Source organism: Periplaneta americana, chromosome 11 (genome assembly GCF_040183065.1).
Source record: "Periplaneta americana isolate PAMFEO1 chromosome 11, P.americana_PAMFEO1_priV1, whole genome shotgun sequence".
Lineage (NCBI taxonomy): Eukaryota > Metazoa > Arthropoda > Insecta > Blattodea > Blattidae > Periplaneta > Periplaneta americana.
The window spans coordinates 132341380-132367724 of record NC_091127.1 but is presented as its reverse complement, the minus strand read 5'-3'; the positions used below and the strand labels follow the sequence as shown (position 1 = coordinate 132367724).

Sequence of the window (26345 nt, the reverse complement as noted above, 5' to 3'; positions counted from 1 at the left end):
TTAAACGAAAATGACATTTAAATATTGTTCACCGTATTCGCACAATGACTGCACTACAGATCTCGGGGAGAGGAGGCAACTTCCTGGAATTTGGCTAAGATAAAGGACAATAACATGCAACAAAATGAATGTTTAAAGGGAAAACTATAGGTTTTAATAAGGGTTTACAATGTGTTTCAATCAGGGGTGGTGCATGTCAGTGCCATCATTCTTTGTCTCCTCCTTCCGCGCTTCACTTTTGTTACCAGATCCTCCAGATGAGGAAGTGTGACTGACAAAAATTGTGGGCGCAGCGTGCATTCTTGAATCTTTGTGTTAATATTACTGTCAGCTAAAGTAGACATCCCTTCCGACCATGTTTCCCCCCCCCCTTGCAAACATAAATTCTAAAGGCACACTCGTACCGGCAAAAGAACAGTAGCGGTCAAAGCCCTCATTTAAGCTAAGCTATTGTCAAGCATTTTACATAACTTCCGTTGTGTGAAGGGAAGTCTTCAGTGGAATGAGGGATGGACTTTAGAGTCAGTTCCAAACTATAGAACTCAAACTTCACTGTTATTCACTTATTGAGTAGGTAATTACTACTGACCTATTTTGCCTAGAAAATGATTTAACACACCATCGGTAAATAAAAAAGTAAAATGCATTCCAAATGGTCTAAAACTTCTTCAAGGTATTAAAAATGACCAAAAATGCCGAAAAAATATAAAAATAACCCATTAATTAAAAACGTCAAAAAATGTAAAAAATGCAATATAAGAAATTATTTTTATGTCGATATTAACGTAGAAAGGTTTTCTATATTAATAGGCATCGTCCTAATGTGAAAAATAAGAAGATGACTTTTCATCAACATCCGCCCCTTAGTTATAACCCTTACAGAATTGTATGAAGCAATAGATTGCAACTATACTTTCATCTAGCAGCCGTTATCAAAAATTAATTTTCGACTGTGGAGGCCCTGGTGGCTGTTCTCTTGTTATGTTGCCATTTTTCTAAACATGGGAATAGCCAATCTGATATATGTGATCGGTGATGTAGCCTCATTCTCTAGAATAGGGGAGCTTCCTGGGCGATATTATCTTCAAGGCTTAGGCGTCCATCATGAATCGCTTAAGCTAGTTTGAAGGAGTCCCACTATTGACAACTTTTTCATCTACCACTTCATGCATTTCTTCAGCTGCTGATTTTGCAGTCTTGCTTTAAACAGCACAGAAACACTCGAATTACGTCTGTGTCGTCGCACATTTCCAACGAGGAGCTGAATATGATAGACAGTTACATGCAGCAAATAGCTATGCAATTGAATATTTGTAGAAATGTGTTTCAAAATAACTCCAACAACAGATATAAAGAAACAAATGGGTAGAACATTTATAAGGGAAAATGTTTGAGATCTTAATATAATACTCAAAAGGGCACTGAACAAAATATTTTTTTTTTCAGTTATTAGGCAAAAGGGAGCTGATAACAGTATTGAAAACCGCAACTCAAGATATCAAATGGTTCTCATTATACGAGCAAATGAATTTTGTCCATCACTGCTGCTGACGTCACACTGCTGCACTGCTGTGTAAGTTATCATCTGCTTAACGGTATTTTTTCGCGATTTGGACATGAATTATAGTGAATGTAACGTGATTAAATAAAGCAACAATGTATTTATGAACATTGTAATAGCTTATTATGAGTAATAGTGACAGTGATAATCAAGCAGGCATATTTGGTTATTGTAGGAAACGTCAGAGGCATGTCGAAAAATGGATATATGCACAAGCAAAGATTAAAATGAACAAAGGTGAATCGTATACGAAGGGTACACGGGAATAACGATCAAGGTCCATTTTGGAAAGTTTCCAGAAAAACGAATTTTAAAGTTTAAGCACTTAATACTTAGTTATGTGTGTATTTAATAGAAATTGACGTAGTGGAATGTCAAGAATGATGATTTCTTATTACTAGGTAAACCACATGATAGTATTTTCTTTCCACTATAAGATAGCATTGTTAACTCAATTTCGATTTTTGATGGACCTTGATCGTTTTTCCCGTGTACCCTTCATATTAGGACGAAAACATCTCGACATGTTCAAGCTCGCGGTATAGGCCCACCATGTACTTGTGGGTGCTTCAACGCATTGTGTATGGAGAAAATACAACCTGAATTTCGTAATTTCTGGGAGTTGGGTGATTATGACCTTCAGAATGCCTATATTTCTAAGCTCGTAATCAGTGTTGATGTGAAGAGATGTCGCATTAAGAACTGGCCGACCTCTCTCAGCTGATTTTGCCAGAGAGGTACTGTATGTCACGCCAATAAAGCTCAATTCTGATAAAGTAAAGGATCTGAAAGCTCTCCTTATCTATGTGGCACAGAACGTTTCTGGATGACGTGCTCATCAAACAAGACGTGCAACTAGCAGTGACCGACTCAGAGGAACATCTTCATGAAGATGATGTAACGGACTAGCACCTCTGTTCTCAGAACAAGTAAGACCACTTTTGATAGCAAGGGTAATAACATGACAAGCATCTACTTATTTTTGTTTATTAATAATTTCAAACACTTTATAAATGTCACATTACAGTGCGATGAAATGTTTTTATTTATTTATTTATTTTATTATTATTATTATTATTATTATTATTATTATTATTATTATTATGTTGTTATTAATGTCTGCCACTATTGAGTTCATTCTATGCCCTTTGCTTTTTCTAATATACTATTTTCAAATTTTTCCCATAATAGGCCTATTAGTGAATTCATAATGTCATATATGATCACTAGACCCCGGGAAAAGTATTGCTATCAGCTTAGTATGCAACATTCCATACCTGCTTTGAGAGGGATGGGGTAAATAACGATAGACAGCGTGACGTTGGCAGTAGTACAGTTTGGTTCATGAGAAATGAAGTAATACATGAAAGTCTCATTATTTGTGCGTCCTTTTGACTAGTTTCCAGTGATTAGCTATGAAGCTTAGAAAGAGCAATTCTAATTTATTCTCGTTAAGAGACCTAAATATTTCATTGTACTTGACATACTGGTAGGCCCCAATTATATTATTTACGTATTGATGTGTTGCAATAAACTATGATATGCATATGCAAGACATGTAACGTGTATCATATTCGGATAACGTGTTTCAAGAAACTTAGCAGATTTCTTCATATAGCTAGCAGCATAGAAACACATTTTGAATTGCACACATGATGGCCATAGCAACTTCATAGCACTATCAAATAGTTCACATATGGTGGAACAATTAACCCTCTCTAACACTTCACACATTAAGAGATAAGTCTACAGCAACATTCTGCACTAAGGGCAGCCACAACCACATTTGCAACGTGACGTCCAACGGAGTGCATGCTTTCAGCTATAGAACCCATATCTTCTCATTTTGTAATTTACACTTCACTTCACGCAGACATTTCTCACATGCATGTTGCACATACTTCTTCTGCAGTGTTGCTTCTTTAGGAATTTGTCTTCCAGTGTACTTTTCTGAAAAGCCACGGAGTTTCGCGTTTCCTAATTTGTTTAACGGAATATTTGAAGCAATAAACGGGTCACACATATCATCGTAAAATGATCGTTCTAGTACTGTAATTGTGAAGGAGATTCCTGCTGTACCTTGCTTAAATTCTGTTGTCTTTTACATGCTCGTTTATGCTTATTGCTATTTATATGGTTCTTGACGTTGCATGCCATGTCGGCTGCCAATTTCACGTGACACAATTCACAAAACAGTTCATTACCATGGATGGAAAACACACTTTATTGACGAACATATTTTCTTAGTGTTTCTATCTTGCGTACTTTTGGTCTCTGTATTCTGAAGACCCGTGTCGATTGCTTTTGACTGCGTTGTACTAAGCTGCACCGGCACTACTCCTACCTGCACAGTGATGCGTGCAAGAGCCCTCGGTTCATAAACATTAGCTATACTACATCGCGCGTTTCCCTATATGCAATACTTTCCCCGGGGTCTGATGATCACTATTAAATTAGAATATTAAATTGAACATATAATTTCAATTTTCAATAAAGGTATTCATTTTTCAGTGTACAAACTAATTACCATTATTTACAGACGTGTCCTTGGCGGCTTCGCCCTTTTCTCGTTTACAGGTAAAATACTTTGAATATCTATTATCTCTACAGGTACATTTGGTGAGTTTGCCCTTCTCTTACGGAAAGCCTCATTTCACCATTTCCTATTTGCCGTCCTGTTAGTATGTAGTAGTTCTTAAAAGAATTCTGTAGCTGGAAATCAAAGATAAATATACAAATCGGGATCACTTATTCTGATATAATGATTCAGTAAGGAGATATTTCATTACATCAATGAATTTTTTGTTTTACAGACTTATATTCATCTGTCTTCTTGGCATCGTTTTGGCAGGAACGTGTATCGATGGGGATAAAGAGAAACAAAGCGTTGGTAAGACATGTTTTTCAGATATTATTTGTCGTATAATATAGTTAGTTGTTTCTTGATGCAAGACACACCACAACTAAGTCATTGACTATTCTAAAACTGTCTCAATCTATTTAATACTGCTTCCAAATTTTTACACATCGATTTAGTACGTTGAGAAGTTCCGTTACATACGGAAAACGCACTTCAGACGAATTTTCTTAGCAAATTTTGGCCCACATTGAAATTCGACGCTCAATAACCTATGCAGTTGACAGTGTCGTTAAAAAAAATATTACTGCTATAGATTATTCGTTATCCCATGGAACCAAATGCTTGCGTGCGTCGCAGCTCAACGTGAAGACCCTGTAGTGGGGGCAAGTGACTAGCTAGCTACAAGTGAAAGCATAGCGAGGGAGGAAAGCTTCTCAGTCCACTTTTTTCTTCCCCTTAATAGCAAGTAAGTTTTACGAGAAAATGAATGGCCTATACTCGTACTACTACTGTAACACTGTGTTTGTTTTATGTCGTCTCAAACGATGACCTTGATATAATACAGATCACTTGATCAATTGTCCCGCTGCGTGTGATTGTCTAATGGCCGTGTGCACCATTCTCGATCATCTAGCCCGTTTATCAGCAATCACGGAAACATGGTTAATTCTTGACAATGATCAAGTTACAGATGCGGTGCACCGACATTATCCCTCGATCAACTCAGTACCGTCAGCTGACGGTACGCTCGATTGAGAAGAATCATCTGAGCGCTAGGTTACCGCGTATAAAACAGCGAACGAACGCACCCTGTCAATTATCGCTTCATTTTTGTTTGTCGGACTGTTTCAAACATCCTCGCAGTTTTCAAATAAGTTTCAATAATCATAGAAGAAAAAAAGAAAAGAGCACCGAACTTCTCACAGTTCGAAGTGGGAATTCCTTTAGAACTCGTCAGCAATTGTGCATCCATATTATACAGAATAAAAGTACTGACGGAAGTTCTCTAAGAGAAAAGCAGGCTACCTGATTGGATTTAACCTCACAATTCACATGAGTTATACGTGTTTACATAATTCCACATAATTTGTAACGTAATTTATACAGTGGTTCCTTCATATTATTGATAATAATTGCGTAAATTTCAGTATACGGATACCTCACTGAAAATTATCTTGAAATAGGCCATTTCAGTGTCAATTATTTATTTGGGAAAATTTCAGTATACGGATACCTCGCTAACAATTATTTTAAATTACAAAAAGAAAAAAAAAAAAAAAGCAATTCGTCTGTGTATGTCGAATACGCATCATCATGCATACGAAAAGGAAGTTTTTAGTGCCAATTTATTTTGTGTGCACAAGTTTGAAATTTTGGAGTAAGAGGGAAAGGGAAGTATCCTGGTTCTGAAATTTATCCATTTATTTTGTGTTCACAAGATTGGAATTTTGGAGTAAGAGGGAAAGGAAGGTATCCGTGTAATTTCTCTTAATTCAAGCGTAAATAGCCTAATTGTCCAAAACGTCATGTAGGTCCTAATAGTTTCAAACGGCAAATCTATAGCTAATAAGTGATAATCTCGCATTCTACAAAATGGTCATTTAGTTCTGCTATATTATTACCTGCATAGAATAACTACTGTATTATTATGTTAATAAAATTGGACAATTAGGCCTAAATAATATTTTGTCCTCAAGTAAAGTCCCGATCTTCCAAACCAGAAACATATATAAAACATTAGTCTATTTTGAGAAAAAAAAAACATTTTTATTATTCATCTACAAGCTTACTCTTTCTACAATAACACCAATTCTATTATTTCCGCAGTGATTTGCGTGTTCAAGATACATCATTTCATCTTCAATTCCATCAAGCACGTCAAATCGTGCGGCCATTTTGGTTTTCTCGACTTGACCATGTTCAATTCAAGATAATCGGTCCCACACCCGTGATCAAATTTGATCATCATCAACTCGCTTGTATAACTTTGATCGAGATTGATACTCCGCAAATTGGCGTTGAAGATGGTCAAGTGCCGACTTAACCTTGGTCAAATTTTAATTGAGAATGGTGCACACGGGCATAAATGGGACAAGCTAGTGTTGATTTCGGAAGATTTCTGAACACGTGTTTTTTATATTTAAAGTTATAGCATTTGTTTGTTTTTCAGCTGCAAACCTGTATAATGCTAGTTATTGCACGAGTTGACTATGCTACAATGAATGTTATGATTCACGTTCCACTCAATATCGTAATGAATTTTGGGAGCTCCATTAAATGGCGTAATCCGATTTCGTACGGCACTTATACCGGCTGGTGTATTATCTTTTAGGCCACACATTACCACCGTACTGGTTACATGATTGTTCACCTCTCCTGAAGCATATGAACGTGAAGCAGTAGTTTACTGATCATCTTTGGTAATTTTTAGTAGGTTATTTAACGACGCAGTTTCAACTACAATATTATTATTGTTGATGGAATTAGTGGTGGTGAGATTGTATTTGGCGAGATGCAGCCGTAGATAACCTAACATTAGCATTAAATTTCGGAAAAATCTCGAAAAAACCCAACCAGATAATCAGCCCAAGCGAGAACCGAACCGACGCGACGCCCGAGCACAGCTCCTGATCAGTAGGCAGGCACCCCTGCCGACTGAGTTACTCCGGTGCCTCCCTTGGTGTTCTCTGAGTTGTCGTCCTACGAATTATTATATTGGTCTATGCAAGACTATTGGAAGGATAGTAAAAGAGAGAACAAACGAAATTTCTAGATGAGATATTTTTCGTAATATTAAGGACCTAGGTCACTAAAACTCTATAGAGTTGTTAAAACGTTTTGGGAGCAGAAAGAATATATTAGATAAAATTCAAGGGAAGGGAGAACAGGAATGGCATAGTGGAGATTAGATATCTGGAGGCTAAAGAATAAGAGATGGAAGACGCAATGCAAATAGCTTCAAATTGTGCGTCAACGAATGATTTGAGAAATTGTTGGGTGAATAAAAATTTTTGAAAATAAACGCTTTAGTGACATATAAAAATGAATGGTCTTTTAAACGCTGGCAGTCTGCATAAATTATGAAAATTTCTTTTTAGATTTAAAATTAGATGGGAAGAGAAGGTCAAAGCTCTGACTGGTCTGGGATTATAGATGTTGAGTGTTCGGACTCTATATGAAGGTACGAAAATTATATTATAATTAATTTAACAAAATAGTCTTTAAGGAGATTGAATATAGAAAAGAAAAAGTTAAAGTTAGTGGTTTTAAATACAAAGTTTCACTATATTTATTATTATTATTATTATTATTATTATTATTATTATTGTTCTTGTCATTATTACTATCATGATTATATGTTGAAGGTGAATTAGGAAAATAAACGATATTAGATTAGCAAACGTAGAAGTATTAGTACTATATACTGTAGGCTTATTTTTAATAATAATAATAATAATAATAATAATAATAATAATAATAATAATGATAACAATAATAACAACAACAACAACAATAATAATAATAATAATAATAATAATAATAATAATACATGTTACGCACAAACATATTATGACTTGTAGATTGCAATATGTTTATTCATTGGTAATCATTATATAGTGGGTGATGGCAGATTATGAACTGGAATACATCTAATCCGGCATGACGTGAATACAGAATGATGTAATAAATAAATAAAAAATAAATAAATAAATAAATAAATAAGTAAATAAATAAAATCTCTGCGATATTTTTTATTAGTGTAGTAGTGTCAAATTCTGTAAATTTGTTGTAAAAATAATATATATTACTTAAAAGAACGTAAGACCACCAGCTTTTTTGAAATAAACCTTTTCTATTTTCACATTTTTGTTTGCAATGTTTCCATGAATATTCTGTGACTAGTTTCAGCGCTAAGACATCTACGTCTATATAAAGAGCACTGGAATATGACATTTAGTATTTGAGTTATGATGTATTAATTATTTTAATAGAGTTCAGCATTTTTTGTTATAAATTAACTTGTGATATTAAACTATCTTCTTTAAATTTTCTACAGTATTATGAAAAATATAGTGGTAGGCAAAATATTGCCCTACTAGAATAATTCGAAGTGAAAGAATTAAGCATCGCGCATGCCTAGCATCAAGAGCTCATGTTCATCACATTTGCGACTATACAACGTGGACAAGTGTAATAACTCGGGCTCGAATCCTAGTGGGATCTTTCTTTCGTAATGAGTATGTCTTCATCCTACTTTGTTTTGCGAGTGTCTTATTCAATATTTCTAATATTACGAGTCACGAGATTTATAGCACTCGTATAAAAGATCTAAGAATCGATTTAGTCTGTCTAAACTAATAGTTAAAAATAGGAGTGTCATCTGACGTGCAATTTCTCGTAGCACATGTGAACTGTCCGTTAGGACGTGATTATATCAACGTGCAAAATCCTCGTGCGCACCATTGTACCTAAATAGCATCATATTGAAACAAGGAAAAAAAAATTCTGAATTTCTTCCTTCGTTAATTTTTGTTTTGTACTTTTGGAAAATTAAAAAAATAGAAATAATAATGACAAATGTTTAGACCACAATTTTAATGCTGTTTGAGTCAAGATAAAAAACATGCATCAGTCAAACTCTTGATTAAAAAACTATGGACTGCTGCATGTTTGGTTAGGACTAGGGAGTAACTTTCAGTAGCAGAATCTAGAGAAAGGTTTTTCCTTTCCTCTTTCCATGAGCATGTAACAATCGTGTAGCTCCAAAACTTTGAATGTCTTTGCAAATACCCCAAAACCTAGCAGAATCTAGAATACAGTGAATACTTAAGTAACAGTAGTTTCATTTTGGAGATGCCGATAAGCTCACTGTATTATAATATCAATTTTTGTTTTCCACCTGTGCTTATCTTAATATTTGGATTTATATTAACGTTTTCGACACTCGGTGTGTGTCATCTTCAGATATGGGGTCTATGTCATTGTGTGTTGTGAAGACCTAGCTTCTTAATTATGTTGTGGGTTGTTCACTTGTGTGTGACCTTTCATGATTTCTTAATTGATATATTCCGCTGTTTATATCAATTGAAATGTAAAAATTGCCCCAAAACATACATAGGTCAGAGTCGACGAAACTTCAAAATTAGATACAGTGAACACACCTCCGATTTTATTTACAATAGGAACAAATCCAAATTAGCACAGCACCTCATCGAGGAAAATCATGAATTAACAAATATAAAGGACACATTAAAAATATTAAAAATCATAAATAACTCCACAATAGACACTGCGGAACAATTTCACATTATAAAAGAATTTAACTGAGGAAGACTCCTCCTCAACGAGCAAATAGCCAATACAAATAACCCACATTTTAACTTGTTTAAATTATTCCCGCCGAAACAAACACAAACAACAACCACACAGGTCCCACCAATACCCCCTCCACTTCCCACTCCAGATGACGTACAGCTGTCAAAAAAAAAAAGTGGCCGCACTCGTGAACAGCGAATATTTTCAAAGTCCACTTAAGGGTCGCGGCGATGTTACACGATGCATGTGCTTGTACAAGCAGTTCCGGAACTATGGAAGTGTTCCATATCTGCTCCTCGCAGACCAGCGGTAGAGTGCTTGTTTAATGATTCAAAGGTTGTGGGTTCGCGCCTTCTTCAAGTTTTCATTTTATTTTTAATCGTTCTTTAGCTATGTAAATGATATTCAAATTATCTATTATTATTATTGTTATTATTATTATTATTATTATTATTATTATTATTATTGTATCTCCAGTGGGGGTTAGCCCTATTTTACATATGTATGTCAGGGCTATAGTTTTATACACAAAACAGATAAGCATAAAGAGAAATGGAAAAGAAAATTAAATTAGCTTACGCGATGTAAACAAAACATAAACAATCCGTAAATTAGGCATTGCGATTGCAAAACAAATATCAGTTATCAATTTGAAACATACAAAAACATTAACAACACACATACGTAACACTTCTATAACACAAATATGCAGCTTTCCATACCATATATCATAAATTAATACACAATAGTCACACAAACACAATCAAACTATAATTACGACATTGCGACGACATCAAGCATCCCATAACTGACTCACATACATAACAAATCAAGCATCCGTTGCAACACATACACTTCAACATAGTAACCACACTTTTAAAAGTAACAAATTTGGCTCCAAGAAGAATAAATAGGACACTGTTACTAATTACTATTCTTCTACAATTTCTTAAATACATCTGTAATAAATCTGTGAAATTCCGATATGAATAATATTCACGTTTTTTATATTGTTATCGTTCTTTAGCGATATAAATAATATTCAAGTTATCATTTACCCTATATTCTGTTTTCCTTCATTAGCATTATAAAATAATATTCAAGTTATTTATATTGTTATTGTTCTTTCGCAATATAAATAATCTGTATTTTATGTAGGTAATTATTATAACACAAATAAACATCTTTCTTTGTAAAATAGGTTACTTTATTTAGATAATTAAACACGTATTATATAATATCTTATATTAATTAAACAAACCGATATTTATCATTTATATTGTGTTATCGTTCTTTAGTGATACTGTATAAATAATATTCAAGTTATTTATATTGTAATCGTTCTTTAGCGATATAAATAACATAAATTTAATATTAGGTTTGGAAAAATCCAGTTGCATAATACTGGTATTAGTTTTTCTTTTTGTATTGTTACATTATACTATCTTGAACCACAATAAAATGAAAAGGAGTAACGAGGAATTGAACCTGAGAAGTTGGCATCTAAATTCCGACGTTCGTCCGCTGAGCTACGAGGGCAAAAGTGTGGAAACATTTTCGGAAAAATTGGCCCAATCACACTCTAAGATTTTCTGATGATTCGTAGAAGCTAGTCCAGGATGCGGGGGGCAAAGGCTAATTGAGATTTCCCGATCTCTGATAGGGTCAAACATCCTGATAGAATTAATATTTAACCCTTGCCGTGACTTTCGGTGAAGTCCGGAGGGCCCAATTAGTCAAATCCACTCTCCTCATCTCCACGCTTGGGCCCCCTGGAATTTAATAAGATGCGAAAGAGATAGTGGTGTGCGGAAAGCAACGGGATGTTACCGCATTTAGGCCTATCCTTCCCAAGAAAAACTGCAAACATGAACAAAGGAAGCTTTAAATAGAAGAAGAAGCATCTTCTGCGGACCTCTGGAAAAATAACTAAGGAAGAGACTAGTGAAGTGCTTTGTGTGGAGTGTGGCATTTTATGGGGAAGGAACATGGACATTACGACGAAATGAAGAGAAACGAATTGAAGCATTTGAAATGTGGATGTGGAGAAGAACGGTGCGTGTGAAGTGGACAGATAGAATAAGAAATAAAATTGTGTTTGAAAAAGTGAGTGAAGAAAGAATGATGCTGAAACTGATTAGAAAGATAAAAAGTAACTGGTTGGATCTCTGGTTGAAAAGAATAATAGACAACATTAGGATATGTGGATCATATGCGGAGACTAAGAGGAAGGCAGAAAATAGGAAAGATTAGAGATTGCTGGGTTTGCAATGAAAGACCTGCCTATGGACAGAACACTTATGTATGTATGTTCAGAATGCCTGGAATATCGTGTCTAAAAACAGTCGCTATTTGCATAGACTAGTCAATTCCATGCCCACTCGACTGCAAGAAGATCGAGATAAGAGGAAGATAGACTAAATATTGAATTATGGCTTTTTGTTTTGTTTTTTGAACGCTTAATTGTTTGAATGTTTTAAGGCCGACGCCAGTAAATTTGTTTTGTTTATGCCACGAAAGATATTTTTATTGAGAATAAAATCTTTTTTCTTTCCATTTGCAGCCATAATATCATAATGATAAAGTCATGGCATAATATATTAATGAACCTGATGTTAATTACTAAAATAATCGTAAAAGAAAAAGGAGCCATTATGTATAGTTTGTCTCTCTCAAAAACAGAACAAAAAAGAACATAAAAAGCACGTGGTTGTAGTCGAACGCAGGACCTCATGAATAAGAGGCCTGAACGCTACCATTATGCTATCGATAACACACAGGATACTTCAATTATAACTGTAGATATCAGGCAACGTGGTCCAACAACATGTAACATCACCTGTCTCCGAATTGTAGCAAAGATACCCGAAGGGAACTTAGTTCCAGGAGAGGGGCCACTTTTTCTTTTGACAGCTGTACATTAAGAAAATATTGTAATTGAGCCCGCCATTCTAGTCTCAGCCATGCACCACATAGGAACACTCCAACGTCAGCTAAAATTGTAAGTGTTTTCCATACAACATTTTTACGCGATAAATTCCAACTTAATAAAAAACAAAATCGTCTTAATTCAATCTATTAATATAAAGTAAATTGTTGCAGACACGCATGGCCATACTAGACAGCGGACTCAACAGAAAATAGCTTGTATTATATACGTCTAAGTACTCAATAACAGCATCCACGATTCACAGTAGTCAACTTGAACAACATCAAAAACTCCAACATACAATACTATGGAAAATCAGTGAAAGTGCGTCAATAAGACAGTTTTTTACCAAGAAGAGTAAACACAACCCAATTTTAACGATATAACAGGCCAACACAGCCAACCATATATGTGATAAAAGTGATATAGTGTATACAGTGTTTTACAGTGTTTTTATAGTGTGTATATTTTACTTGTTTATATTTATGTGTCATGGTTTTAACATAATTTTCTATTGCCCTATATGGGTTTTCAAAAGATAGTATTTAACAGAATCATAACAACCAACCACACACTGCTTATAGTAATTTTAGCTAAATTAAGAAATCATGAAAGGTCATACATAAGTGAACAACCCACAACATAATTAAGAAGCTAGGTCTTCACAACACACAATGAAATAGACCCCATATCTGAAGATGACACACACCGAGTGTCGAAAACGTTAATATAAATCCAAATATTAAGATAAGCACAGGTGGAAAACAAAAATTGATATTATAATTAAGTAATAGTGTTAACTTGAGGTTGTTGTCTGTTCGCAGTGAAGTCTGTGGCGCTGGTGAAGGCGTTCTCGCTGAGGAAGAACTGGCGGAAGCTGCTGAACATAGACTCGAACCAGCAGGACATTTCTTGCGTGCACGGGATCCGCTCTCTGAATGCCTTCGCCCTACTCGTGTTTCATAAAGCTGTCGTTTTGTACTTCAGTCCCTTCGTCAACAGAAACTACATGATAGAGGTAGGACATTTGAATTCAGGAGAACTCATCCCACTTTTACCAGTTGGTCTTATTGCGACATCAGAATTTATTCTACACAATTGATAAAATACAATAATACATAGTATGCGTATCATCTGTACAGAGTTACGTTACAAGAGATGGAAATCTGTTGTAGTACTTACTTACTGGCTTTTAAGGATCCCGCAGGTTCATTGCCACCCTCACATAAGCCCGCCATTGGTTCCTATCCTGAGCAACATTAATTCAGTCTCTACCATCATATCCCACCTCTCTCAAATCCATTTTAATATTATCTTCCCAACTACGTCTCGGTCTCCCCAAAGGCCTTTTTCCCTGCGGCCTTCCAAATAACACTCTACATGCATTCCTGGATTCGCCCATACGTGCTACATGCCCTGCCCATTTCAAGCGTCTGGATTTAATGTTCCTAATTATGTTAGGTGAAGAATACGATGCGTGCAGGTCTGCGTTGTGTAACTTTCTCCATTCTCCTGCAAATTCATCAATCTTAACCCAAAATATTTTCCTAAACACCTTATTCTCAAAAACCCTTAATCTGTGTTCCTCTCTCAAAGTGAGAGTCTAAGTTTCACAGCCATACAGAACAACCGGTAATATAACTGTTTTATAAATCCTAACTTTCAGATTTTTTGACAGCAGACTAGATGACAAAAGCTTCTCAGCCAAGTAATAACAGGCATTTCTCATATTTATTCTGAATTAAATTTTCTCCTGAGTGTCATTTATATTTGTTACTGTTGTTCCAAGATATTTGAATTTTTCCTCCTCTACGAAGGATAAATCTCCAATTTTTATAGTTCCATCTCGTACAATACCGTGGCTTCTTGTTAGGTTTCTTAACAAGTCTTTTCTTACGGTGATGGGTTGTAGTAAAGAATATAACTGAAATTTTGACTGAAGTACACGATGTCAGGATTTCTTATACCTAAGAAATGGTTTCTAATAATATCATCTATCTCAGTGATGTCAAAGCAAGCGCATTTTTCTGACCTAGACGTCGTGCGCGGGCATCAAGCGCTAAGTATGGAAAGAGGAAGGGTTGTGTGTATGAATAAGCAATCTGTAGGATTAAGAAAACAGTGGTGCACAATCTTCAGACGGAACGTGAAATTTTATGTCGTTATTTTAATATGGCTTCTTTCTGTTTTAATAGTATCTATATTGTCAGTGAAACAAAAGTACTATTACCAATTTCTTAATATTGCAGTTATGTTTTAAATGTTGATAACATAATAAAGAGTTAAGAAGGAATATTCACATAAATTCCATAGTAGTACAACTATACTGTACTAAATGGATTAAACACAATTCATAAAGAAAGTGATATCCCAAAGAAAGAGATTGTGTATGACGTGATAAGTTGGGATTGATATTGATGGTACCTATAGCCTTATAAAAGTAATCAATAAACTAATCAAAACAATATTAGGGTACAAACAAATTTACCTAGGTGCTGTATATGTTTTAAATGTAACTAATATTCCATAACAAAACTCTTAACGCATTATGCATTTAAGGTGATATTGGTGAGCAACTTCCTATCATCAGAATATTAAATTATTTTTTTCCGAAACCTGCTCAAGCTATAGAGCTGGCATTTTTACAACAAATGGGCACGTATATTTTACTTATGATGTAACAGTAGTTGCTTTGTTAATTCATTTCCTTACAAACAATTTCCATGCGAATATTTTCAAAATTTTCAATACACTATCTTCAGTAAAACGTATTTACGGTATATTAGATTTACGAAAACATTCCGTAAGGCTACTAAGTAAATGGGCCTATGTCTGAAAATTTCACTTTTCTATAAAACAAGTTGAGAAAATATTTATTTTGAATAAAAAAATCAAACTTGTGAAAAATGAGTATTAAAATTAAAACTTACATTCTTATAATGAACTTATACTTAAATCTAAGACAAATCTAAAAATTAACATGGATACAGGTTTAATAAGTTCTCTTACCTTTATCCATTGAATCAGTGCTGGCCATCCCGGAATATAGCTCGACCAAGCGGCATTTACTACCTCTTTCGTCTGTCTCTTTCCTTTCCGCTGTAAAGCGCTCAGGCTCTCCTGAGCTCTAAAACGCTCGCTTGCTCCTATGGGCATCAATTGACATGACTGGTATCTCTATCCGCTTATAATGACCTTGTTGATAAGAGTATCTACGAGTTTATATCCTATTATTATAGATATTAAATATAATAATAATTCTATTCGTTATACATATTAAATATAATAATATTTATTAAAATTCATGGGTTATTATTTGAAATAAGAAAAAAAAAAACAGAAGAGTTTATTTTTGTATAAAGCAGAATATTCTGACACGTTTTATACAAGCAGATTGGTTACCACTTCTATTTAACGTTTGGTATTTATCCCATGGCCTCCATAAAGCACTCATTACATTACATACGGCACCATTATCTTGTGTGTTTACATCTGAACTGCGGTATAATGCCTCTCCCACTCATGAATTGACAAACAGGAAAGGTTAACGTACTCCACTCTAACTAATGTCCAATCATCCGCAATGTTTTAACTGTTCGTTGCTTGAGAATAGCTGTAGTTCTTGATCAAATAGTTTCATATTCAAGCATTTGGAACTCTGACGTCACGGAATAAATTTTATATGATTGTGATCTGCCCATATTGTATGCTTTGGATACATACGTAGTGTTGACGTTAACTCCTTACATTGTCGTGGCTAGGTTTTTCATTTATCTTTCGTCGAAGGAATCACACGAAGTAGGTCTCCTGAGGGGTATATATGACTGTATCAGTCAGTAGTGAATAGCAGAGAGACGGCGAAATGATGACGGGAATTGGTTGTACCTCTAGGATACACCGTATTCCGAATCTCACCGGACCGGTGGATCACAATGACGTCACGCTGCAGCGAAAATAGGATCAAAATTGCTGGAAGGTTCGTTGGCTGTCATGACGGTTGTACAAGTTGTTGTCTGTGCTACACTAGCAAGATTTTGCGAAATTTCCGTACTGTCATCTCGTTCAAAGAAAAGAGAGCATAAACAATTTATCTCTTGAACCAGAAATGGTCCGTTCACATGTTAGCTCATAAGCCATTAACATATTGTTTTTACGTTATGCTCATTACAAACAATACAGCAGAACCAAAGCAGAACACACCGCCATGACACAACAGTGCACGATGTCATTCGTCTGCTAATTCCCGCCCTATACACGAACCAATCAGATTCACTGATGGCGGCTGATGGAGACTGCCACTATCTCTGCAAGCTGATGGAACCGGTGCAACACCGGTGGAGCATCAGTGACATCATCGTTGAAATTCGGAATACCGTGATGCCATCAGATTGCTCAGCGTTGAGATTCGGAATACGTTCATAGCCATTTCCAAATGGTCAACCTGTGGCATCGAAGCGCGTTTCTGCTCTCGGAGCAGAGCTAATAGAGCACGTGAGGGAGTGTAATTGAATTGAAAGAGAGGGGAATTGGGAGGAGAAATTTAAAACGTACGCGAAAACGCATACTTGAAATGGGAATTCGGGACTGAGAGAAACTGAATATGTAAGCTCCAAGCCTTGGGTACTTGTCTCCTTCCAGGTTTCGCTGCTCCAATGAAGGAGTTCTAGAAAATTTGGAAGGTGAAAAGCCGGAAACGACTTAGGTACTACTGTCTTCCTCCGACGAGTTTAGCGCTGGGACCTGAGGTATTCTTGCCATCGGTGCGGGGGGTTTGCAGGTAGATTTTTTTGTTGCTACAACCAAGCCGAGCCGAGCCGAGCGGAGTGGGAATTATTAATCGTCCAAAAATATGCAGTCTTCAGTTTGTAGTATGACAGTGTGAATATTTCATTCATATATTGTTTACCTAGCTCTATATGGTTTTGTTATTAATATATTAAATACATTGTTGTAATTTCTGTTCAAACATCTCCCTGATGTTAGCTATGTTAATATTATGTGAATTACTCATATTATATATTTCACCGTAACAAGTCATTTTTAAGGAAACATGCTGTGGAAATTTTTTTTTGGTTTTATTCTATTGGAATTTTAGAATATGTATGATTGGTATCATGGAAAACGGATACTATAATGTCATGCGAAAATCATTTGTTGGTGATATTTTAAAATACAAATCAAGTAGTTTTACTTCTCAAGTGACTTCAGCAGTAGGGCCTACAATATATTTAAATTGATTACTTTACAAATTTAATTCAGTTCTACTAATCACTAAATTTTATAGTATGATTCTTCATTTCATTTATATTATTGCAGTTTTATTATTATTTTCCTTTTTATTTATTTTATTGTATTTGTATTTGTGGTGGTGTGATGCCCTTAACTTGACCAGAATAAATAAATAAATAAATAAATAAATAAATAAATAAATAAATAAATAAATAAATAAAATTTTCTACAATACTTTCCTTCTCTGAACACGTACGTACGAATGGTTGTATCTCTATCTCGCCAAAAATACGTTAGAAAACTAATATGCATACTGCTCTCGTAAATTGGGCGAATGTTTTCATTATGATTGTACTTCCTTCCTGACTGCCGCTGTCACTGTTCCCTCCCACCCCAGTACCGTGCTAGACTAGTCGGAACCGCATTCCTCTCAGCACTAAACTCCTCAGAGGATGACAGTACATATGGCGTGGAGGAGGATACGCTCGAAAAGCTGACTGTAGGATGAAAAAAGAAATGGCGGAAGCTGTAAGTCTGCACATTGAAAGGAACTTTGTCCTTTCGCAGTGCAAGTGGAGTCGAGTAAACTCGCCCGTGTAACAGGTGTGATGTTCGATAACTAAGGCAAGGCAAGACCGCCGAAAGAAACGCTACGAGTTGTAAGTCTGCAAATTTAATGTGCTCTGTCCTTACGCATTACGAGTAGAGTCGAGTGTTGTGTCTCCGCTATTTAAACGTCTCCTTCCCTTCCACTGCTACTCCCCCTACTTTGCTCTTATAGCAAATTCTCCTCGAGAGCAGAGACGTGTGAAATCACAGAGCCTGTTCTTGAAAGCTTTCTAGAGTTTCCACTTAGACTCACAGGAAATTTCACTCAGATCTTCAGGTTAGAAAAATGACTTTTGAGCCTTTTCACCGTCAAAGAATGGACTCTCAAAACTGTAACTAGTATGGAGTTGTTAGCATATAATTCACTTTTCACGTTTGTTTCAGACATCCTCGAATGTTTGGTCTATGGTTATAAGAACTTCGATTATCTACACAGACACTTTCATATTGTTTGACGGACTTCTGACATCAATCAGTTTCCTGAGGGAACTTGACAGGAGCAAGAGGATTCCACTATGGGACATATTTCTAATCCGCTACTTCAGGTATGAATCGTACGGAAACTGTCTCTCGTAGTGAAAACGGAAATAATACAGGTCTTGGATAGTCTTTTGTAAGGAAACTTGTTAGAGAGAAAAGTTGAAAAAATATATGGACATAATGTGTATGGCATGATTATTATTTTTACAGTAATGCCCGTGTGCACCATTCTCGATTAAAATTTGACCATCATCAACGCCAATTTGCGGAGATCAATCTCGATCATAGTTAAACAAGCGAGTTGATGATGATCAAATTTGATCACGGTTGTGGGACCGATTATCTTGAATTTAACACGGTCAAGTCGAGAAAACCAAAATGGTGGCACGATTTGACGTACTTGATGGAATTGAAGATGAAATGATGTATCTTGAACACGCAAATCACTGCGGAAATAACAGAATTGGTGTTATTGTAGAAAGAGTAAGTTTGTAGATGAAGAATACAATTTTTTTTCTCAAAATAGACTAATATTTTATATATTTTTCTGCTTTAGAAGATCGGGACTTTACTTGAAGACAAAATATTATTTAGGCCTAGCTGTCCAATTTTGTTAACATAGTAATAATGTAATTACTCTATGCCGGTAATAATATAGTAAAACTAAGTGACCATTTTGTAGAATGCGAGATTATCACTTATTAGCTATAGATTTGCCGTTTGAAACTATTAGGACCTACATGACGTTTTGGACAATTAGGCTATTTACGCTTGAATTAAGAGAAATTACATGGATACCTTCCTTTCCCTGTTACTCCAAAATTCCAAACTTATGAACACAAAATAAATGGATAAAATTCAGAACAAGGATACTTTCCTTTCCCTCTTACTCCAAAATTCCAACCTTGTGTACACAAAATAAATTGGCACTAAAAACTTCGTTTTCGTATGAATGACGATGCGTATTCGACATACACAGACGAATTATTTTTTTTTATTTATTTTAAAATAATTGTTAGCGAGATGTCCGTATACTGAAATTTTCCCAAATAAATTATTGGCACTGAAATGTGTGTTTTCGTAAGCAAGATGATGAGCATTCGACAAACACTCATTCGAAACTGCTCTTTTTAGTAGCCTATTTCAAGATAATTGTCAGTGAGGTATGCGTATACTGAAAGTTTCCCAATTATTATCAATAATATGAAATAATCACTGTATAAATTACGTTACAAATTATGTGGAATTATGTAAACGCGTATAACTCATGTTGAATTGTGAGGTTAAATCCAACCAGGTAGCCTGCTTTTCTCTTAGAGAATTTCCGTCGGTACTTTTATTCTCTAATATGGATGCAGAATTGCTGACGAGTTCTAAAAGAATTCCCACTTCGGTGCTCTTTTCTTTTTTTCTTCTATGATTATTGAAACTCGTCATTTGAAAACTGCGAGGATGTTTGAAACAGTCCGACAAACAAAAACGAAGCGATAATTGACAGCGTGCGTTCTTTCGCTCTTTTATACGCGGTAACCTAGCGCTCAGATGATTCTTCTCAAGCGAGCGTACCGTCAGCTGACGGTACTGAGTTGATCGAGGGAAAATGTCGGTGCACCGCATCTGTAACTTGATCATTGTCAAGAATTAACCATGTTTCCGTGATTGTTGATAAACGGGCTAGATGATCGAGAATGGTGCACACGGCCATAATTGTATTTTGTTCAGTTTTTTTTACTATGAACGAAGGTATTATAGAATAATTATATGATCTTTATCTCAGGTAAGGATATAAACAGTTATTACAGGCCTATTTGGTAAGGTTACCAGATGTTCCAGTTTGCCGGGGACGGTCCCCGAATTTTGCTTTTAACCCCAGACAACATTTTTCTCCAGAATATTCCCGGATTTAATTATGTATCCTCAGATTCCCCGGATATTCAGTGTTAATTGTTAATGTGGTTTAATGACCTTTAGGCATTGTTGTGAATGAATTTTCCTAACGCAACTTTGCCTCTTTCTCATGATGCTGCAATGAAAACTGAAATTAATTACGTAACTGCAGTTGAGACTTCTATATCGTTATCAAGATTAATAGAATGATTGAACTCCAGGAATGAAAATATATTTATTCCGTCATAAATTAAGCAAATTTTAGCTACGTTAGAAGAAGATGATATTTATTTCAAAAGAGAATTTCTTAGTGTCTCTTTTGAATTTTATTCAAATGCTGTTGAATATCTTAGTGCCTGGCTTATTCATTCACAGGATAATATATCTGTGGAATGTACGTATGTAGTCGAGGTCTCCTTCAGAAAGAGTAACATTTGAAGACGGTCCATTATTTTTCTTATAATGTAGATGGACTTGACCTGGATGATGATATTTTATTAATAATAATAATAATAATAATAATAATAATAATAATAATAATAATAATAATAATAATAATAATAATATTATTATTATTATTATTATTATTATTATTATTATTATTATTATTATTATTATTATTATTATACAGAATCTTGCTCAATCATTGGAATGGTAAACGGGACAATTTTGTTGAATTGTGAGCGTTAGATTCGTAAATATAAGAGAAATAGACCTATATGTCTACTTAATATAATAGTTATATTGATTGCTAAATAGTGAGTACACTGAAAAAGTATGTCATCTGATGCCACCAACTTTCATATTTACTTAGTCCTGTATTTAGATTCGCTGATCTTGTTTCAGGATAATGCCAAACCATCTGGCCATCCTTTTGTTCGGCACGTACATTCTGAGTCACCTGGGGTCGGGCCCTCTGTGGAACGAGGTGATAAAACCCCACGTGGATCTCTGTCAGAACAACATGTGGAAGAATTTTCTCTACATACACAACTACCTTGGTATCGAGAACATGGTGTGTTGGTATTCATACTTTCTTATAGAATAGACTATTGAGAACAAACGATCGATGTGGAAATGGTAACGGTATAATAAAATTACGACTGTACCACACAGAATTCTCTGGACGAAACCAATTCCAAAGTCGTTTTATTTACCATAAATCCCACACAAGGCCAGGGACCATGTTGAAGTGCTGTATTGCAACTTTTATTCATTCAGTAATAATAACAATGTGGTTTTTAATTCTATCTTTAATCACACCCGTCAATAATGGATATTCCACTCAACACTGCAACACAGTAGTCGTTATTGCACTGCACAGAACGACAATGACTATTCACGTTTATTGTTGAGAAGAACAACAATGTACTCCTAATTTAAACTAATGTTCACAAAGCACTATTTACAAAACAAATCTGTCAGTTCTAGTTCACAGTTCGTTCGCCTTGGCTAGTTCTTCTAGATCACTCACTCAAGTTAACGGTACGTCAAACCCAAGACTTCCAGATAACAGTCCACTGCACTTCGAACCCAAGACTTCCAGAGTCAGTTCACTGTACTTCAAACCTAAGACTTCCGGACGCGTTGCCCTCGCCTGGACGCTGCCCCAGTACTCACCTAAGTTCACTGTACTTCGAACCCAAGATTTCCACTGCATACGTCTAGAGTTATCGCAGCTAACTGTCTAACTAGACTGACTCAACTGAAATTGAACTTGACCGACTCGAAGATTCTGCAAGAGACACATTAGTAGAAACAAAGACAAAAATATCAGGGATTTATGCTGGGAATCAATAAGGTTGGATGGTAGCATTCCAAAAACTTATGCATAAGAGAACATTTCGGCGATATTTTTATTCCATGGAATTTCGTATGATTTAGTAAATGTTCAGAACAAGTAATTGCACTTTGAATGAATTGAAGACATATATTTTTACCTTCTCATTATGGAAAGGAATATCTGAATAAATTAATTGAATAACACTTGCGGAAACAATCAAGAGCTCAATATGACATAAAATTTCACTTGATATGTTTGTTCCTGATCCCTTGGATTCCAAGTATCAAAATATATGTAGTGTAACTAAAATGTACGTCAAAATTTTGAGGAAACATTACTCACATCTAGGGAATGAAAACATGTAACATGAACATAGATCAGGAAACTCTTTTTTTTCCTTGTTATTACTGTTTTTTTACAACCTCGACTGACTAAAGAAAGCGTTTTTAGAGGACGACTTGTCTGTTTTGTTAAAAAATGGCCCATTAACGATGCGACGAGGCATGTACTTCATGCATGATGGAGCTACTACTCATTACAATGTGTATGTTTGTCTGTCAGTTGAAAGTTCCGCGACTGCTGGATTGATAGAGGTGGACCAACTCCTTGGCCTTCAGCTTCCGAACTAAATTTGCTATGCTCTTTTTGTAGGGGCATTTAAAGTCTTTCGTGTATGCAAATCTAGAGTACGGTGTAGAGAGAGTCTTCGTGATCATAATTTGGAAGACGCGAGATAATCCGACTTTCTCCGATATATCAGTGCATCCAGGAGTCAATGCGACGATGGGTTGATGCACGTATTCATGATAAAGGAGGATATTTTGAGCATTTATTATAAGACTCTTGCAAAGAAAATACATAGCTATAGGTTTTGTATACTGATTTTTGTAAAAACAAAAAATTATTAGAAGTGAATATGGTATGATATATGTATACGAAATAGCGCGTGAACGACCCTCGATTGATTTGTGTGCTTTCTGGTTGCAGTAATACTGTACAGATAGCAGTGACGAGAAGACAGAGGTGAACAAAATGATCATTATCAAAGAACGGAACTTTGGCAGAATGCCTTTTTAAATGTGTTAAATCTAACTTCATTTTGAAAGTTAATTTGTACGAATTATACCTTTGTAATTGAAACCTCACAGTTATATGTTGCCCTTTTCTGCCTTTTTTTAAGATAAATGTCTAATTTACAAAATAAATACATTTTTTGCCTGTATTTGATTATTTGTCTATTATTTAAAAATTGCCTACAGATATATTTTAATTTATTTCTATAACCGCTACAATGAAAGATATTTCACCGAATGTATATTATTGTCTTTCAGTCAGTTCATATTCTCTTTGCAACAGTGAGTGCTGCGGTTCAAAAACGTATACAAGGCAACAATGAGTGCAGGTCTGACATTATTTTTAACGGTTATTTTTCTTTCAGTTTTCATTGCGACGTTGTTGAAGCTAGCTAAATATTTCATACCGCAACATATCAATACAACCAAACAGAAAAATGCACTTTTCCAAAGCTACTGGGAAGAAGATTTCTTTGCTTCCAACAGTAATTGCAACATCGAGTCGAAAATCCCAATATGCATTCGATTTATGTAAAGCTTCTCTTGCGGCCGAAATATCTTTGTGGAAAGTGCAAGGTTTCTGTAATTACTTTTAATTACGTATTTTAGCTATTTATAATGCCTTTTTGCCTACCTATTTTAGCTATTTATGATGCCCTTTTGCCTGCCTATTTTAATGATTCATAATGCCTAAACTCTCGGTCTCTGATCATTATAAAGTGGATATGAAATAACTATTCGCATTTTTGTTGACATATTTTTGATAAATGCAATAAAATTATTTCACGACAGAAGTTGTTATATAATGTATAATTTTGAATAACGAACAAAACGTTACTTGTACATTACAATATGGAATGACTTATCAATAACTGCGTCTATGTATAAAACTTTCGAAACTTCTCGAGTATTGCATCACTGTCATTAATATAGCAAACCTGCTATGCGAAATGAACCTTTTAAGATATTTCATCCCAGTCACTTCTTCGAATTCCCCCTCACATCAACATTATTAGGTCTCGTAAAAGTTATTTAAAGAAGCAAATCCGAACATAGTGCGCATTTCATGATCGAATAACATACCGCGTAATGTTGCCTTGTTAGGTTTATGAAAATCTACGTAATGTTGGGTTTGTTAGTTTCATGAAAATCTAACGGTACGTATAGTAGCCTATGTGTTACTGAAAATCATAACAAGCTTATTTGCGCTGCTGATTTACGAATCTTCGAACAAAGTTTATAGTTTAAGGAATTTGTAAAAGCTAAGGAATTCCTTCTCATTATACTTACTTACTTACTGGCTTTTAAGGAACCCAGAGGTTCATTGCCGTCCTCACATAAGCCCGTCATTGGTCCCTATCCTGGACAAGATTGATCCAGTCTCTATCATCATATCCCACTTCCCTCAAATCCATTTTAATATTATCTTCCCATCTATGTCTCGGTCTCCCCGAAGATCTTTTTCTCTCCGGCCTCCCAACTAACACTCTATATGCATTTCTGGATTCGCCCATACGTGCTATATGCCCTGCCCATCTCAAACGTCTGGATTTAATGTTCCTAATTATGTCAGGTGAAGGATACAATGCGTGCAGGTCTGTGTTGTGTAACTTTCTCCATTCTCCTGTAACTTCATTCCTCTTAGCCCCAAATATTTTCCTAAGCACCTTATTCTCAAACACCCTTAATCTATGTTCCTCTCTCAAAGTGAGAGTCCAAGTTTGACAACCATAAAGAACCTTCTCATTATACGTACATTTCAATTTTAAAGTTCAATTAATTAGCTTCAGTTATGAAGGAAAATTTCATAGAATACGGAAGATAAAAGAGCTCTAATTCTGGGTTGAATCATTCTCACTTAGCGTCTCTGAATACTGTTTTTCTTAATAATGCAATGTTTTCCACTTACTAAGGACAGTACTTCTCCTGTTCGTTGTATACATAGCTGCTCTCCTTAACCTATGCATGGACAACCTTTGCACTGCTCCCTCCTTTCGTTGCGTAACTACATCATGGGAACATCTACAAAATTAAACATATATATATATATATATATATATATATATAGGGTGTTAAAAATACGGGGCATAATTTCAGGTATGTATTTCCCACATGAAGACAATCAAAAGAGTTCATCACAACATGTGTACGGAAATGCTTCATTTCCGAGTTATGACCTTCACAACATTGAAATTCACCGGAACGTTTTTCTTTCCGCAGGTCGTTGTCATTACAGAAGATGTTCAAAATGTCCACCTCCTGCTTGAATACAGACCTCACATCGATGTCTCATTGACCTGCGAACACGATCCCAAACTCCAGGAGTATTGCGTATGTCCTCACAATTCGATTCCGAAGGGATTCCAAATCAGGCACCGGAGACGAATAAACCGGTGATTTTAAATGACCCCACAAGTAGAAATAGAGAGAGTTCAGATCAGGTGAGCGTGGAGGCCAAGCAATTGGGCTACCTCTACCTATCCATCGATCAGGAAACCTTCGATCCAAGTATCGGCGAGCCGTACGACTGAAGTGTGCCATCATGCAAGAAGTGAATGTGTTGACGATTGATCAGTGGAGTGTCTTCTAAAACATGAAGTATGGTGTTTTCCAGGAAG

At 35.4% G+C, this 26345-nt stretch overlaps 1 protein-coding gene across 1 annotated transcript in view; it reads left to right on the top strand.

Annotated features, from left to right (window-relative positions):
- The window catches only part of LOC138709337 (uncharacterized), a 439964-nt gene that overhangs the window by 252112 nt on the left and 161507 nt on the right, over nt 1-26345 (top strand). Inside the window, exons 29-32 of the mRNA XM_069840036.1 lie at nt 4375-4451; nt 13491-13684; nt 18889-19049; nt 21718-21886. Of these exons, the coding sequence (XP_069696137.1) occupies nt 4375-4451; nt 13491-13684; nt 18889-19049; nt 21718-21886 (601 nt within the window). The remainder of the gene's footprint in view (nt 1-4374; nt 4452-13490; nt 13685-18888; nt 19050-21717; nt 21887-26345) is intronic.